The following is a 15,095-nucleotide window of genomic DNA, read 5'->3' on the forward strand; positions in this document are numbered from 1 at the left end:
ATTATACCTGCTAAAGAAGAATGCTATTAAATATGAATCAATCGGCAGAGATGGATAAGCTGACAGTTTTGATTAGTGATGAGTTGTTTAGCAACTTTTTCAAATAACTGGAAATCCCAATAGGCTTTATGGGAAGGAATGAAGGTGATAAGATGATTATTGGACAAAGTGTAACAATTGCATTTAAAATGAGAGCGGTAGATCGGGAATTAGCATATCACTGTAGAAAAGGTAGTCGGAAGTCATATTATTATTATTTTCAATATGTGGTGTATATGTGTGTGTTATTTTTTATTATGTGGTGTTTTGAGTGTATTAATGAAAATAATAGGACAATTCCATGGTGACCTTATAAGACTGCACTCTAAAGAGATGTTTAGCCCCTTACTTTGTCCTACAATGAGCAGAAACAACATAAATGATGCATACCTAGCCCCATCTCCATCACGGGCATCACTTATGCAAGTCACAGCATCCAGTTTTATTGGTACCTTTATCAGGTTAGCTGGAAGAGAGGGATGTGGCGCTGCTTAATGTCAGAGCCCTGCGTACATTCCTCAGGTAGAAAATACCAACACGGACCCATGTTGCGTTGTTTGTGATGGATGGAGGGGGCAGACAGGTAATCTCGGAAGATAGATGGGACGAAACAGGCAGACAAATTGCAAGCGTGACTCAAAGGCGAGCAGGGAAGAAAAATGATAACTCGGATTGATTGGGTCCTTTTCTACATTCCCCGCAACACCTGGCCTTTGCTTTACCCTTTTTCCCCCTTTTTTTCTAAGCATCCCTTGGGACTCTCGATTTTGACCTTCTCTACGACCCAGAAAGCTGCACCCTCGACTGCACCATTCTCCGGGCCAAGGTAACTACAACTATTCCCACCATATTAGCACCCCAAAACAAAAGCATCTGTAGGGATACGGACAGCAGCATCCACACCTTGGGAGGCAGAACCTGCAGCCTTTCTGCATTGGATGTGTCGTTTTCACAATGAAGGGACATGATTTAATAAACAAGGCTGCACAGCGATGGGAAATCTCATTAAGGAAGCAATGCTGCTCCATCTCAATCTGTTTCTCTCTTTCTCTCTCCCCCCACCATCTCCATCATATTCAACCTGGTTTTTTCTCCCATCCTTAATTGTACAAAAGGTAACCTGGTTCACTTGAAAACTTTTCCCGATGCAATTCAAGTCCCCATCCTTCATGGGTCTCTACCTGGTTATTACCCCCACATGCCAATGTACCCAAACCCCCCTCTTCCTTTCCCAGCTGGTCGGCTTGCAGCATCTTCAAGCACCTCGGCGACGCGCCAGGCAACCGGGTATCCGCAGGCATCTGGGGTTGCCATGGCAACAGAGGAGGGTGGGCAGGGAGGGATGGAGAGAAACAATGCGGCAGTTCAGGGGAAAGTCTTGACAGGGACCTACCTGGACAGCATCAGACAAGGCTGCAGGTAGCAGGCTTGGTCACCTCGCACTCTTTCTCCCCTCCTATGCAACATACCACTAGGCTGCATCAACTGGTGTATAGTGTCTAGGTAAAGGTAAAGGTTTTCCCCTGACATTAAGTCCAGTCGTGACCGACTCTGGGGGTTGGTGCTCATCTCCATTTCTAAGCCGAAGAGCCAGCATTGTCCATAGACACCTCCAACGTCATGTGGCCGGCATGACTGCATGAAGCGCCATTACCTTCCCACCGGAGCGGTACCTATTGATCTACTCACATTGGCATGTTTTCGAACTGCTAGGTTGGCAGGAGCTGGGGCTAACAGCGGCCGCTCATTCAGCTCCCGGAATTTGAACCTGGCACCTTTTGGTCCGCAAGTTCAGCAGCTCAGTGCTTTAATGCACTGTGCCACCAGGGGCATAGTGTCTAGATCAAGGGAAATAATAGTCCCACTCTATTCTGCATTGGTCAGACCTCTCCTAGAATACTGTGCTGAGTTTTCAGCACCACAATTCCAAAAAAAATATTGAGAATCCAAAGGAGGGTGATCAAAAATCTGGACGCTTTTAGGGAGCTGGGTATTTTTTGCCTGAAGAAAGTTGAGAGGGGACCTGATAGCCATGTTAAAAAAATTTAAAGATTGAGGATGGGGGAAAGCTTGTTTTCTGCTGCTCTGGAGGCTAGGACATAAAGCAATAGGTTCAAATTGCAGAAGAGATTCCACCTAAACATTAGGAAGAACTTCCTGACAGTAAGAGCTGTTCAGCCCGGGGAGTATGATGGTTCCCTTCTCTGGAGGTTTTTAAACAAAGCCTGGATGGCCATCTGTTGGGAGTGCTTTGATTGTGTGTTCCTGCATAGCAGAAGGGGATTGGAATGGATAGCCCTCGGGATCTCTTTAAATTCTGTGATTCTAATCCTAAACATAACTGCTTTCCATCCATGAGGCTTATTCATGGACACTTGGAGGCAGCTTTTTCCAACCTAGTGCCCTCCAGATGCATTGGTTACAATTCCCTGAATCCCCAACCAGCTGGCAATTGTAATCCTGACAATTCTGGAGGGCACCAGGTTGTGGAAATCTATTTTCTGGTGTGTTTACATAAGTGTTTTTCTTTCTTTCTCATTTTTTTAAAAAATGACTGGAATTGCCATTGGCGGTTCTTCAATTAAGCCAATTTAGCTGGATGTTCCAGCAAGGGTTCTGAGCAGCATTAAACAGAATAGCACAGGCAGTTCCAAGAATCAAAATAATAGGTTTGAGCCACAAGTGGCACAGGGCCAGATACCCATCAACAAAGGGTTCTGCGTCTGTCCAAATGCTGTCTTACGTACACATTCGTCACGTATTTCGCAAAATGAATTCCCAGGGCTCCCTATACCATTGTAATCTCATTATCCATTCTGGATTATGCTTCCCAGATGTCAGGTTGCTTTGAAGAGTGCTTGGAAACTTCTCTAGGTGCAGAATACTGTGGGCAGATTTTTTTGGCTCCCATATCAGTAGAACAGATGCAAAGTTTGGGTCTTAGGGCACATCTACACTGTAGAATGCATGCACTTTGACTGCTTTAGTTTAATTCTGTAGAATGATGGTGTTTGTAGTTGTAAAAAGTTTTTAACCTTGTGTTGTTGAAGGCTTCCATGGCCGGAATCACTGGGTTGCTGAGAGTTTTCCAGGCTGTATGGCTATGTTCCAGAAGCATTCTGTCCTGATGTTTTGCTCACATCTATGGTATGCACCCTCAGAGGTTGTGAGGTCTGTTGGAAACTAAGCAAGTGAGGTCAGGACCAGCTAACACCTCCCAGCAAAAGATTCCCCCAGGCAGGGAACAGCCAGGCTTTGAAGCTGCAAGGCCTTTCAATGCTAATCAAAGTGGCCAGTTGCAACATTCACACTTGCCTCCAACAGACAAGTGTTCTTTCTCCTTCCCTGGACCTTCAACAGATATATAAACCTCATTTACATAGTTTCCAGCAGACCTCACAACCTCTGAGGATGCCTGCCATAGATGTGGGCAAAACATCAGGGGAGAATGCTTCTGGAACATGGCTGTACAGCCCGGAAAACTCACAGCAACCCAGTCTTTAACCTTCTTTACTGAATGCCAAACTACAACTCTCAGGATCCCCTAGCACTGAGGCATGGCAGTTTATGTGGTGTCAAACTGCATTAATTCTACAGTGTAGATCAGGGGTCCCCAAACTAAGGCCCGGGGGCCGGATGCGGCCCTCCAAGGTCATTTACCTGGCCCCCACCCTCATTTATAATATAATATTTTATATCAGTTTTAATAATATATCGTATATACATATGATATTGATAATAATATTATCATTTTATACAATATAGTATTAATAATAATACCATATAATAATATTAATTATATGTTATATATTACATATAATATTAGAGTATAGTGGTATAGTTCAATATAGTAATATATAATGCTAATATTGTGCTATGCTAATAATATAATATATTGTATGTACATAGAGCTGCTCTGCTTCAGGGTGAGAAGGGTGGGATATAAATGTAGTAAATAAATGTAGTAAATGAATAAATAAATAATTTTGGACTTAGGCTTGCACAAAGTCTGAAATGACTTGAAGACACACAACAACAATCCTAATTAACCTATCTCATTGGCCAGAAGCAGGCCCACACTTCCTTTTGAAATCCTGATAGGTTTATGTTGGTTAAAATTATTTTCATTTTTAAATATTATATTGGTCTTTCATTGTTATTGTTGTTGTTTTGCACTACAAATAAGATATATGCAGTGTGCACAGGAATTTTTTCGTTTTTTTTTTTTCAAATGATAATTTGGCCCCTCAGCAGTCTGAAGGATGGTGGACCGGCCCTCTGCTTTAAAAGTTTGAGGACCCCTGGTGTAGATAGTTTCACCCTTAGATTTTCAATATAAAATCACACCTACCTTAAAGAAATGTGCTTTTATATGCAGTTCAACAACTATGGCTGTATCATCACTGACAGTATCAGTGTAGAGCCATGCTGCAGTTACGTGCAGATCAAACTGCTTTAGATGGGTCTACACTGACAATTTAAAGTAGTTCAAACTTCATTATTTGGCATGGTTGATCCAGCTAATGCTGTCTCCCTCCCAACCCCTGGCACCTAGCAGGGCTTTTTTTGGTTTTGTCACCTAGCTTGTGATAGAATTTACCCCCAAAATCTGGGAATCCTTAACTTACTATGCAGATATACAGATAGGAAAGCTACTCATAGATGTGGGAAATGTAGCTTTCCCAGTATAGGAAGAGTTTTCTTATTCCTCACCATTGGTTAGGCGAGCTGAAGCTAATGGGAACCAAAGTAGAACAACATCTGGAATGAAAAGGTTTTCCCTTTTGGTCTCATTTATGTAGTTTCTATGTCTCTTCTTGGATGCTATCCCTTTTCCCACCTTTTTTGTTGTTGTTTGGCTGTATTTTTTTTCTTTTTTCATGAAGGAGTTTACTACCTGGATGACTCACCCTGAAGTTTTCTCAGCACAAAGAAACAAGTTCTCCATGGTTAATTTAAGTCATTTCCAGATTATGATCAATCCAAAATGTAAAAATACTACTTATAATCATCTACTCTTCAACATTTCACAGATTAAAATAAGCATACAAATAGAATCATAGAATTGGAAGAGAACTCGTGGGCCATCCAGTCCAACTCCCTGCCAAGAAGCAGTAAAATCGCATTCAAAGCAGCCCCAACAGATGAGCATCCAGCCTCTGTTTAAAAGCCTCAAAGAAGGAGACTCCACCACACGCCATGGCAGAGAGTTCCACTGCTGAACAGCTCTCACAGTTGGGAAATTCTTCCTAATGTTCAGGTGGAATCTCCTTTCCTGTAGTTTGAAGCCATTGTTCTATGTCCTAGTCTCCAGGGCAAGTAACATCAGAGTGAGCTCAAGATTGAAAAAAGTATTAATAAGGAATAACATATAAGTTGGAGGTGCTGCAGCAGTTTGCTTTTACTAAACAGAAATCAAAATTCTGGCCTTTCTTGACCTCTTTCCTGTTGAAATAATTGAGTACTCACTACTTTAGGACTTTTAATTTAGTTTGTAAGAATTGAGGGGAAAGTGGAAAGAAGAGAGAGAAACTGGGACCCTTTAAAAGCAGTTGAAAAGTGGTATGACAGAGGATTAATGGATTCTTGGCAAACTAGGACAGTTGGTGGGTATAAGCTATGATTATTTATGCAGTTATTCAGATATGAATTTTACACTCAAGTGCCATCCCAATTTTCCCTTCAAAACATGAATTTTGTAAAGTATGCCAAAAGGTAAAGGTTTTCCCTTGACATGAAGTCTAGTTGTGTCCAACTCTGGGGGTTGATGCTCATCTCCATTTCTAAACCGAAGAGCCGGCGTTGTCCTTAGGCACCTGCAAAGTCATGTAGCCGGCATGACTGCATGGAGCGCCGTTACCTTCCTGCTGGAGCAGTACCTATCAATCTACTCACATTTGCATGTTTTCAAACTGCTAGGTTGGCAGAAGCTGGGGCTACCAGCAGGAGCTCACCCTGCTCCCCAGATTCAAACCGCTGACCTTTCAGTCAGCAATTTCAGCAGTTCAGCAGTTTAACTCACTGCGCCACCAGGTATGCCATAGTCACCATCTAAAGCACCTATAGTCAAAATAAAATCCTCAAGTTACTCCTGGACAGACATTCCCATCAGCCCTATAGTATGGCCAATGGTGATGAATGCTGGGAGTTGCAATCCAATCTTCAAAAGTATACAGTTTATCCAGATGTCGATACAGAAAAATTGTAGGCAAGGTTGTATACACATAGAATAATCCCTTGAAATGCTTACATGTTTAGATTAAAGGAGAATTGATCTCTGTCTTTCTCTTCCCAGGGGCTGAAGCCAATGGATTTTAATGGTCTGGCCGACCCCTATGTCAAACTGCATCTCCTGCCTGGAGCCTGCAAGGTAACCATATCTTCGGGTTTGCCTTTTCACTGCTGCTTATCCAGACCCGGCACAATCTAATAAAGACAAACAGGGAGGCTCACCGTGGCCTCCGCAGAAACCCAAAGCAGGCAACTAAATAAGAGAAATCAATTCTAGTCCACATCTCTAGAGATCAGTGGCAACGGAGCCGCATTTCTTGAACATATGAGAGGAGGCAGAGGCGAAGACAACGTCAGAACCGGAAAAATAGTTTTAGAGAAGGTTCAAAAAAGGGCTTGAATGTACTTCTGGCAAATATTAAGAGTTCTGAAGGAGAAATGAGGGCATATTTTGCATCAGAGGTCCTGTCCCAGAAATATTTTCTCCGAAGCAATTAATATTGATTTGGATGGAGTGTACTTTTGAGCAAGCACACTTAGCATTGCGTAATATGCATTCATATTAAAGAAAAGCACTCAAGAATAGAGTGAGCTGGGTCCAGCAACTAAGACAGGGTTGGGGAGCTGCTTAGGTTTGTGTGTTTGCAGGGTGAGCCCCTTTGCCACCCCTTAATACTTCCCCATCTTGTGCCAAAATGAGGCACAAACAGCTCCGCAGGTCTCTTGCTGCTAATGAAAGTGGCCTTTAACGAGTAATGATTCTCTGTTTCCTAAAGTGTGGGTCATTGTCATTTCTTGGGGTTGTTTAAACCTAAAGTATAATTATGAGAGACTAGCTGTGTAGGTCAAATTACTCAGTGCCAATTTAAAACAAACAAACAAACAGGGATTTGATTGTTCATAGTTCTATAGAGATTTGCTCAAAGGAGAAAGCTTTGATTTTTATCCAAGGAGCTAAGGGAGCAGGTGTTTTGATTCTTCCCCCAAGCAATTTTTCCAATCTGAATCCTCTCGCACACCTTGACGCTGCTATTAGTCCCGCTGGGGGAATAAATACAGGGATAATATCCACTCTGCTCTTTCCTCGGGAGGTCTAATAGTAGCACTACAGCATGTGTGATTCAGACTAGTAAAACAGTATTAGGGAGAAAGAAGTAAATACTATCCACATTTCATCTATGTGGAGGACATTCTGGATGCATCCACACTGTAGAGTTAATGCAGTTTGACACTACCTGAACTGCCATGGCTCAGTGGTATAGAATCATGGAAGCTGTGGTTTGATGAGGCACTGGCCTTCCTTGGCAGAGAAAGCTAAAGACCTTCAGGTGGCTGAGCCACATCTACACCAACCTAAATTGTCAGTGTAGATCTTCCCAGAGATCAGTGGTTCTCAACCTTCCTAATGCCGCAATCCCTTAATCCAGTTCCTCATGTTGTGGTGACCCCCAAACATAACATTATTTTTGTTGCTACTGTACTTCATAACTGTAATTTTGCTACTGTTATGAATTGTAATGTAAAATCTGATACAAGATGTATTTTCATTCACTCAGTCAAATTTGGCACGAATACCCAATATGTCCAAATTTGAATACTGGCATGGTTGGGGGGTGGGGATTGATTTTATCATTTGGGAGTTGTAGTTGCCGGGATTTATAGTTCACCTACAATCAAAGAGCATTCTGAACGCCACCAACGATGGAGTTGAACACACAAAACTCTCATGAGCAATGGAAAATACTGGAAGGGTTTGGTGGGCATTGACCTTGACTTTTGGAGTCGTAGTTCACCTACATCCAGAGAACACTGTGGATTCCAAACAACTTGGCACGAATACTCAATATGCCCAAATATGAACACTGGTGGAGTTTGGGGGAAATAGACCTTGACATTTGGAAGTTGTAGTTGCTGGGATTTATAGTTTACCTGCAATCAAAGAGTCCCTTGAACTCCACCAATGATAGATTTGGGCCAAACTTCCCACACAGAATCCTCATGACCAACAGAAAATACTGGAGGCATTTGGGTTCCTAAGACCATCAGAAATATGTGCTTTCTAATGATCTTTGGTGACCTCTCTGAAACTCCCCTCGTAACCTCCCAGGGGTCCCAACCTCCAGGTTGAGAAACGCTGCCATAGCTGCACCTTGGGTTGGTGGAGTATAGCATGATAGGCAACCTGATATTGATTTCTTTTTGTTCCCGTTCCCCTAAACTCTGAGGATTCACCATCCTAACTGAGATTTATGGAGCTGTAGTCCAACATATTTTCAAGGCACACGTTTGCTATTTTCTGTTTTCATATCACTTTTTCTAGTTTCATATTTCAATCACAGGATTCCTAACACAAGATTTGATTGGCACCTTTTCTGGCATCTTCATCACATCTTATGTTAGGTATCCTGTAATGGAGATTGAACTGGGAGCAACTGGAATATATGAATGTTTGTGCTTGCTAGGGATGGGCACAGTTTACATTTTATTAAACCCAATAAGAATTGAATTCTGCTTTCTAGTAAAGACAGCTTTGATCAGTATATATATAGGAAGATAAGGTCTGTGATTCTCTGCTGAGTGCATGATTCATTTCATTACATTCAATGGGAATTTAATCTCAGGTGCTAGTAAAGACATCTTAGATTAGTGTATGTATGCTGATTACCACATATCTGAATATCCGAAGGTCTGAGATTTTCTGCTACAGGCTTTACATTTTATTAAACTCAATGAGAATTTAATCCCAGATTCTAGTAAAGATGCCTTAGACCTGGCCGCACTTCTGAACTCATTACTTGGAGGGAAGGGAAGTTCATTGTCAAAGGCACGTATACCTGGCTAAGGGCCAGAGAGATATAACATGTTACTACACAGAGGTAAATATAATTGAGTTCAGTGGGACTTACTCCCAGTGAGAGAGTGGGATATTACAGCCTTTTTGGAGAAGAAAAAAATTCCTTTGGACCTAGCAGAAAATAGATGCAAGCAAATATGTGTAGGGTTGGAGTGTAATTTTTGTTTGGGAACAAATAAGTTTACAAACTAGTCCCATTCTTTACATTTTTAAAAAATCCAGTTAATTTTGACAGAAGATTATATAGGGAATTTTAAATGTTGTGGACTACATTGCACAAGTTGCTTAACGCATGGGATAAAAAAGGTTGTGGAGTTGTGGGATAAAAAGCCTGGCATGGAGGCAGTTTACAAATCAACTTATGGAAGTGCGGATGGGGAATAATAAAGATAGGAAATCAAAAAAGGATATTGGTTTCCATGAATATGTGAACATACAAATACATGCCAGGAAGGAGAGTGGGAAAGTCACTAGAAGTTGGGTGAAGTAATATAATATTATAAAGTGGACATGGTAGAAACAGTCTTGGTACTGATGTGATATCAGAGTAAGGAACCGAGTGGCTTTCAAGTCCGGTGTAAAACATGTGAGTGTGGTATTACGGGGTCAAAGCAGGGAAGGACATTGTGCACTGAGCTTGAGATATAGCCCTTGTGTGAATCCAATCCTAGTTTTTCCTTCACCTTAGAAAACTCTTTCTCTCTAGGCAAACAAACTGAAAACACGAACCCAGCACAACACTCTCAACCCTGTGTGGAATGAGTCCCTAACATACAATGGGATAACCGCTGAGGATATGGCCCGGAAAACTCTGCGGTGAGATGTGACCCACTCAACTCTCTTAAAAACCTAGCCTCATTCACTTCCACAACTACCCCTTTGCAAAAGCACTCCTCCACCCTTTCCTTCCCTTTCTGTCCTCCCAGAATCTCTGTCTGCGATGAAGATAAACTGACCCACAATGAGTTCATTGGAGAGACCCGGGTGCCCCTGAGACGCCTGCGGCCCGGCCAGAAGAGGCACTTCAACCTGTGCTTGGAGCGGCAACAACCGGTGAGAGTGGAGCGTAAGGAGTTTGTATACCCCAAAGTGAGTCAGCTCTATCTCTTTGATTAATTAGCAAGGATCAGACATTCGCACACAACCTCTAGCCCAGCCTTTCTCAACCTTTTGTCGTTAAGCAACCCATGAAATCCTTTTCCGGTCTCAGCAAAGCCTGCATACAAATTATAATGTCTACATTTAAAAAAAAGCTTATTTTTTCCTCTTGTGGAACCCTAGGTTGAGAAACCCTGCTCTAGCCATCCATCTGTTCAATCACCTTGGCCTTTAATTCCATTCCTTCTTAACACCTCACAGCCCCACTACTCCCCAGAGTACATGAGGTTGGATCTACATTGCCATATAATCCAGTTTCTGAATCCAGATTATCTTCTTTGAACTGGATTATATGGGTCTACACTGCCTGTGGGGACCTTGAGAGGTTCTTTCTCTTAGCAAAATTAACCTTCAGCTGTCCTCATTGTGCAGATTTTCAGCATTTGCACAACTGATTCTACCTCTTCTGGTGTTAGAATGGTTGTGATCATTCCATGGCATAACTCAAATAGGGACAAGTGGAAGGGGAAATTTTACCTATTTTTGTTGACCATTATTTTGTACTACTCAACTTCATTTTGATAGAAGGCGTGAACAATGTATGAACAAATCTCAAAAGGCTGGGTGGGAAAGATCAGGCAGAATCACAGTGATTTCCAATAAATAGATAAAATACTGGTACATACCAATAAGCACAGTTTATATCAGTGCTTCTAAAGCTATCTTATGTAGGAGATCTGCAATTTCCCCTTGCCAAGGACTGGTAGCAAACTGTACCCGGAAATTTCCTGAAAGCTCTTCAAAAACAAGCTACTGATGGCTCATGGACTTCCACTTTGAATCACACTTGTTGATACCATTCATATCATCAGTTTTCCTTGGTGAAAATGAATAAAAACAACCCCCTTTTAAAAATGGTGCTGTGGCTATACTTGGTCATCTCTTGTTGCCTGCCTTTCACCCCACCCCATTTGTACTCTGCAGTTGCTCACACCTACTCTGAATTCCTCAACTTTCCTTGTATTTTCACTGAAAAATGAAGAAAAACATGATGTTGTTTAATTGCCTCTTTCTTCCACAGCTGGCTTCACCTTCCTCCATGACAGCCGCTCTGCGTGGAATCTCCTGCTATCTGAGAGAGGTGAAAGACATCTTCTTCCTCTCTTTCCTATTTCTCAGTAAATAGAAATCAAGAAATGGTTAGATCAGGGGTTCCCAAACTTGGGTCCTCAGGGTCTTTTGAACCTCCTTCTCCAGAAGAGCAAACTAGCTTTCGCCGACAGTAATTTCATTCTGGAAACTGGAGTCCAAAACATCTGAAGGAGCAGAGTTTGGGAACCTTACATCAGAAAATATTTTTAAATTGTAGATTGAATTCCCTGGACAATATTTTTTTGGAGGGATTCAAGCTATGGACATGTCCAAGTACAAAACAACCCTTGTCTTGTATCTCTCTATCATCCTTGGCACTTTTTAGACTACAATCTGCATGATGCCACTTAGTTGTAACTGCCATGGTTGTACTCTATGGGATCCTTGGAATTGTAGTTTGGTAAGGCACTAGAGCTCTCAGGCTAAGTATACGAAATGCCTCTCAAAACACAAAAAAATCCTTAGATTCCATAGGATGGAGCCATGGCAGTTAAAGTGGTTTAGTTGGCTCTCCATATCTATGGATTCTGCATCCATAAATTCAACCATCCACATCTTGAAAATATTCAATTTTTTCCAAAAAGAAATCCTTGATTTTGCCTTGTTGCATAAGAGGCATTGTATGCACGTTTATATAATAAGACATGAGCATCTATGGATTCCAGTATCCATGGGGGCTCCTCGAACCAAATCTGAGCAAATACCATAGGCCCGCTGTACTATAATCCTTATGTAAAAGGGCCCTCATCTGGGGAAGAGAACTACCTTGAAAAAGGGGGAGAATCTTTCCAGAAATGTCAACTGATTTCTTGCAAATAAGGTTGCCAGATTGAAAAGAGGAGAAGACTCCTGCCTTTTAATGGTTGTGTAGAAAGAAGAATTTTGCTGGTGAGCCTTCTCAAGCAAACAGGGTAACAAGGCACGCCTGCAGAAATCTGCCCTACTACACCACCATTACAAATACAGGAGCCTTCTCTAGTTTTTACTCTGGCAACCCTACTTGCAAAGGAGTCACGTTCTCCTCATCATCCCAGTCAATAATTTCTCCACTTGATTATCCATCTCATCTTTCTTTCTCCCTCAGCATTAAATTAGGCTAGGGACCAAAGTAGTCCAGATTGCCCAGTCTTGGGCGAGATGATAGGTCAGTGGGATGCCAGCTGTGAAAGAGGCTCCATTGAAGCCTGACAAGCTACAAGGCCCCGGGGAGGGATGAAAAGAACCTACTTGCTTCATCAAACCTGAAGCTTAAGTGAGAGGCCTTCAAAATGCTTCATTTGGGCTGTCAAACATTCCAAAACAGTTTCATCACTTACATTGCACATATTTGTTCTGAAAGATCAGTGATTATTTCAGAACTGGTGTACACTACTTTGAAAGTCTTGGTATTAAAGTGGTATATTAGTGTTGTAAATTATAATATTTATTTGATGTAGAGACTCTTAACCCTCTTTCCTTTTGTCCACTAAACAGCTAGAGCCTCCAACTGGCTGGGCCCTGGAGGAAAGGGGCCGCATCCTTCTGGCCCTTACCTACATCTCCGAGCGCCACGGACTCCAGGTGTCCATCCTCCGCTGTGCCCACTTAGCTGCCATGGACGTGTGTGGCTACTCAGACCCTTATGTCAAAGCGTGAGGACATTTTATACAATAAGGGAAGGAGGGGTGTTAATCCTTGGGAGCATTAATCCTCATTAAGGGTTGCAAGACACAAGGAATTAATGCTGGAGGAGATGCCTGGCTTGTTTTCAGTCTTCTCAATCACAGATGGTGAAGGATGATTGGAACCGCAGGTCAACATCTGGTGGGCCATAGCTTCCACATCCTATCTTGTAAAGGAACAGAGTTATTTTTATCTTAGCTCCTCTTTGTCTTTCCTGCTAGTATTCAGAGGACAATACAAAACCCTTTTTAAATGATGAATGTCTTTGTGCTTTGAGTGCTGGTTGGTGAAATGATTTGAGTGCTGGATTAGACCACAGTTTAGATCCCCACTTGGACATGGAAACTCAGAGGCTGACGTTAGGCTAGTCATACCATCTCAGGCTCAGAAGGCAGCAATGGCAAAGCCCCTCTGAATCCATCTTGCCAGTAAAACCTTGTGAAGGGTTTGCATTAGGGTCACCGCAAACTGAACACAACTTGTAAGGAACCAAAAACAACATATTGTTGAGCTACATAGTATTCACATGAAGAATATTAGGAATTGTTAGCTACCTTGAATATCTTTTCTAGGAAGGGAGGGAGGAAGAATGAACAATAGCCTAGAACAGGCCTGCACAACTTGGTAATAAGGGGCCAAAATCAAATAGGATAAACTTCTTGGGGCCACAGATAGGCTTTTATTACTTCACTTTCCAAGTAAACGTATAATTACTGATTGATTAGGATTGTTATTATGTACCTTCAAGTTTTTGATTTAGGGCAACCGGACCCCAGATCTAGGATCTGGCTTCTCTCTATCACTCTTTCTCTGTCCTGGGATCCGGAGTCCAGGCCCTCCAGCTGGTGTACTTCTCCTGTCACTTTGCATAGAGGCAAGGGGACAGGAGATGGGATGAAGAAGCCTTATGTGCCAGGAGCAATGTACAGCCAATGTCACCTCCTTCTCCTGGTATACAGGACTTCCTCCCATCTCCCCTTTACTTACTTTGTTTACAGTAGTTATATTCCACTTTCTCACCCTGAAAGGGACTCATGGCAGATCACACTGCACATATACATAGCAAACATTCAATGCCATTAGACATGTGACATATACAGACACAGAGGCAATTTAATATCTTCCAGCTTCTATCTTCATGAGGGTATGCTCAATTCCAGCCATGGGGGAGCTACTGCTTCACCATCTACTTGCGACACCGAGTCCTTGATGGAGTACTTCCTCATTCTTCCACACACTGCTGGAAGTTTTTCTGGTGTCGTAAATTAAATTACCCTCCCCTCATAAAACAGCACTTGTTCTTTTTCTGGAGGCACAAAGGCAAGGGGATAGGGAGATGGGAAGTCCAGTGTGCCAGGTGCATGGAGCGGAGAGTGGCGGTGGTATTGTGCTTTTGCTGCTTTGTCCCTCTGTGGGGCGCACCTTGTGCAGGCCGCATCTTGCTCCAGGGCCACATGTTGTGCATCCCTGGCCTAAATCAAGGGTTTGTAATTAATCCTTTACTTTTAGTATGCTGTCTTGGGGTGATGAGAATTGTATTTTAACAACATCCATTGGGCTACAAGCTGTTCATACTGGTCTAAGTAAATAGGATCATCCCACTGTGCATTGTTTACAGATATCTGAAGCCAGATGAAGAGAAGAAATCGAAGCATAAAACAACTGTGAAAAAGAAGACATTGAATCCAGAATATAATGAGGTGAAGGAAGGAGAACAAGTAAAATAATTGCATGTTTTGGGAGCCAATGCCTGAATTTAAGCTTTGAGGTGGGAGAGATGCTTGAACAAGAGAATCAAAATCCCTGGGTTCTAATTTTGTCTCTTTTTTTCCTCCTTGCTACATTGTAGGACTTTTTCTACGAGATTGAGCAGTCAGATCTTGGTCAGAAATCTCTGGAGATAACAGTTTGGGATTACGACATTGGGAAATCTAATGATTTCATTGGTGAGAAAGGATGGGAGAGGCAGTGGTGGCTGGGGAACTGGCAAAAAATAGTTTTTCGTTTTCATTGGCGTCCTTTGCCCTAACCCCAGCGAATGTGGGGGGCTGGCTGTACA

The 15,095-nt window shown here is 42.3% G+C and overlaps 1 protein-coding gene across 3 annotated transcripts in view; it reads left to right on the top strand.

The window, feature by feature from the left end:
- The window catches only part of doc2a (double C2 domain alpha), a 69,485-nt gene that overhangs the window by 50,087 nt on the left and 4,303 nt on the right, over positions 1-15,095 (top strand). For 2 of the 3 annotated variants that reach the window (XM_008121804.3, XM_008121803.2), the window contains exons 3-10: positions 786-865; positions 6,335-6,409; positions 9,831-9,940; positions 10,051-10,213; positions 11,304-11,363; positions 12,848-13,005; positions 14,655-14,736; positions 14,886-14,982. In XM_008121804.3, coding sequence (XP_008120011.2) covers positions 786-865; positions 6,335-6,409; positions 9,831-9,940; positions 10,051-10,213; positions 11,304-11,363; positions 12,848-13,005; positions 14,655-14,736; positions 14,886-14,982 — 825 coding nt within the window. The remainder of the gene's footprint in view (positions 1-785; positions 866-6,334; positions 6,410-9,830; positions 9,941-10,050; positions 10,214-11,303; positions 11,364-12,847; positions 13,006-14,654; positions 14,737-14,885; positions 14,983-15,095) is intronic. The other variant, XM_003228221.3, reaches the window with a different exon arrangement.

This window comes from Anolis carolinensis, chromosome 6 (genome assembly GCF_035594765.1).
Source record: "Anolis carolinensis isolate JA03-04 chromosome 6, rAnoCar3.1.pri, whole genome shotgun sequence".
NCBI classification, from domain to species: Eukaryota; Metazoa; Chordata; class Lepidosauria; order Squamata; family Dactyloidae; genus Anolis; species Anolis carolinensis.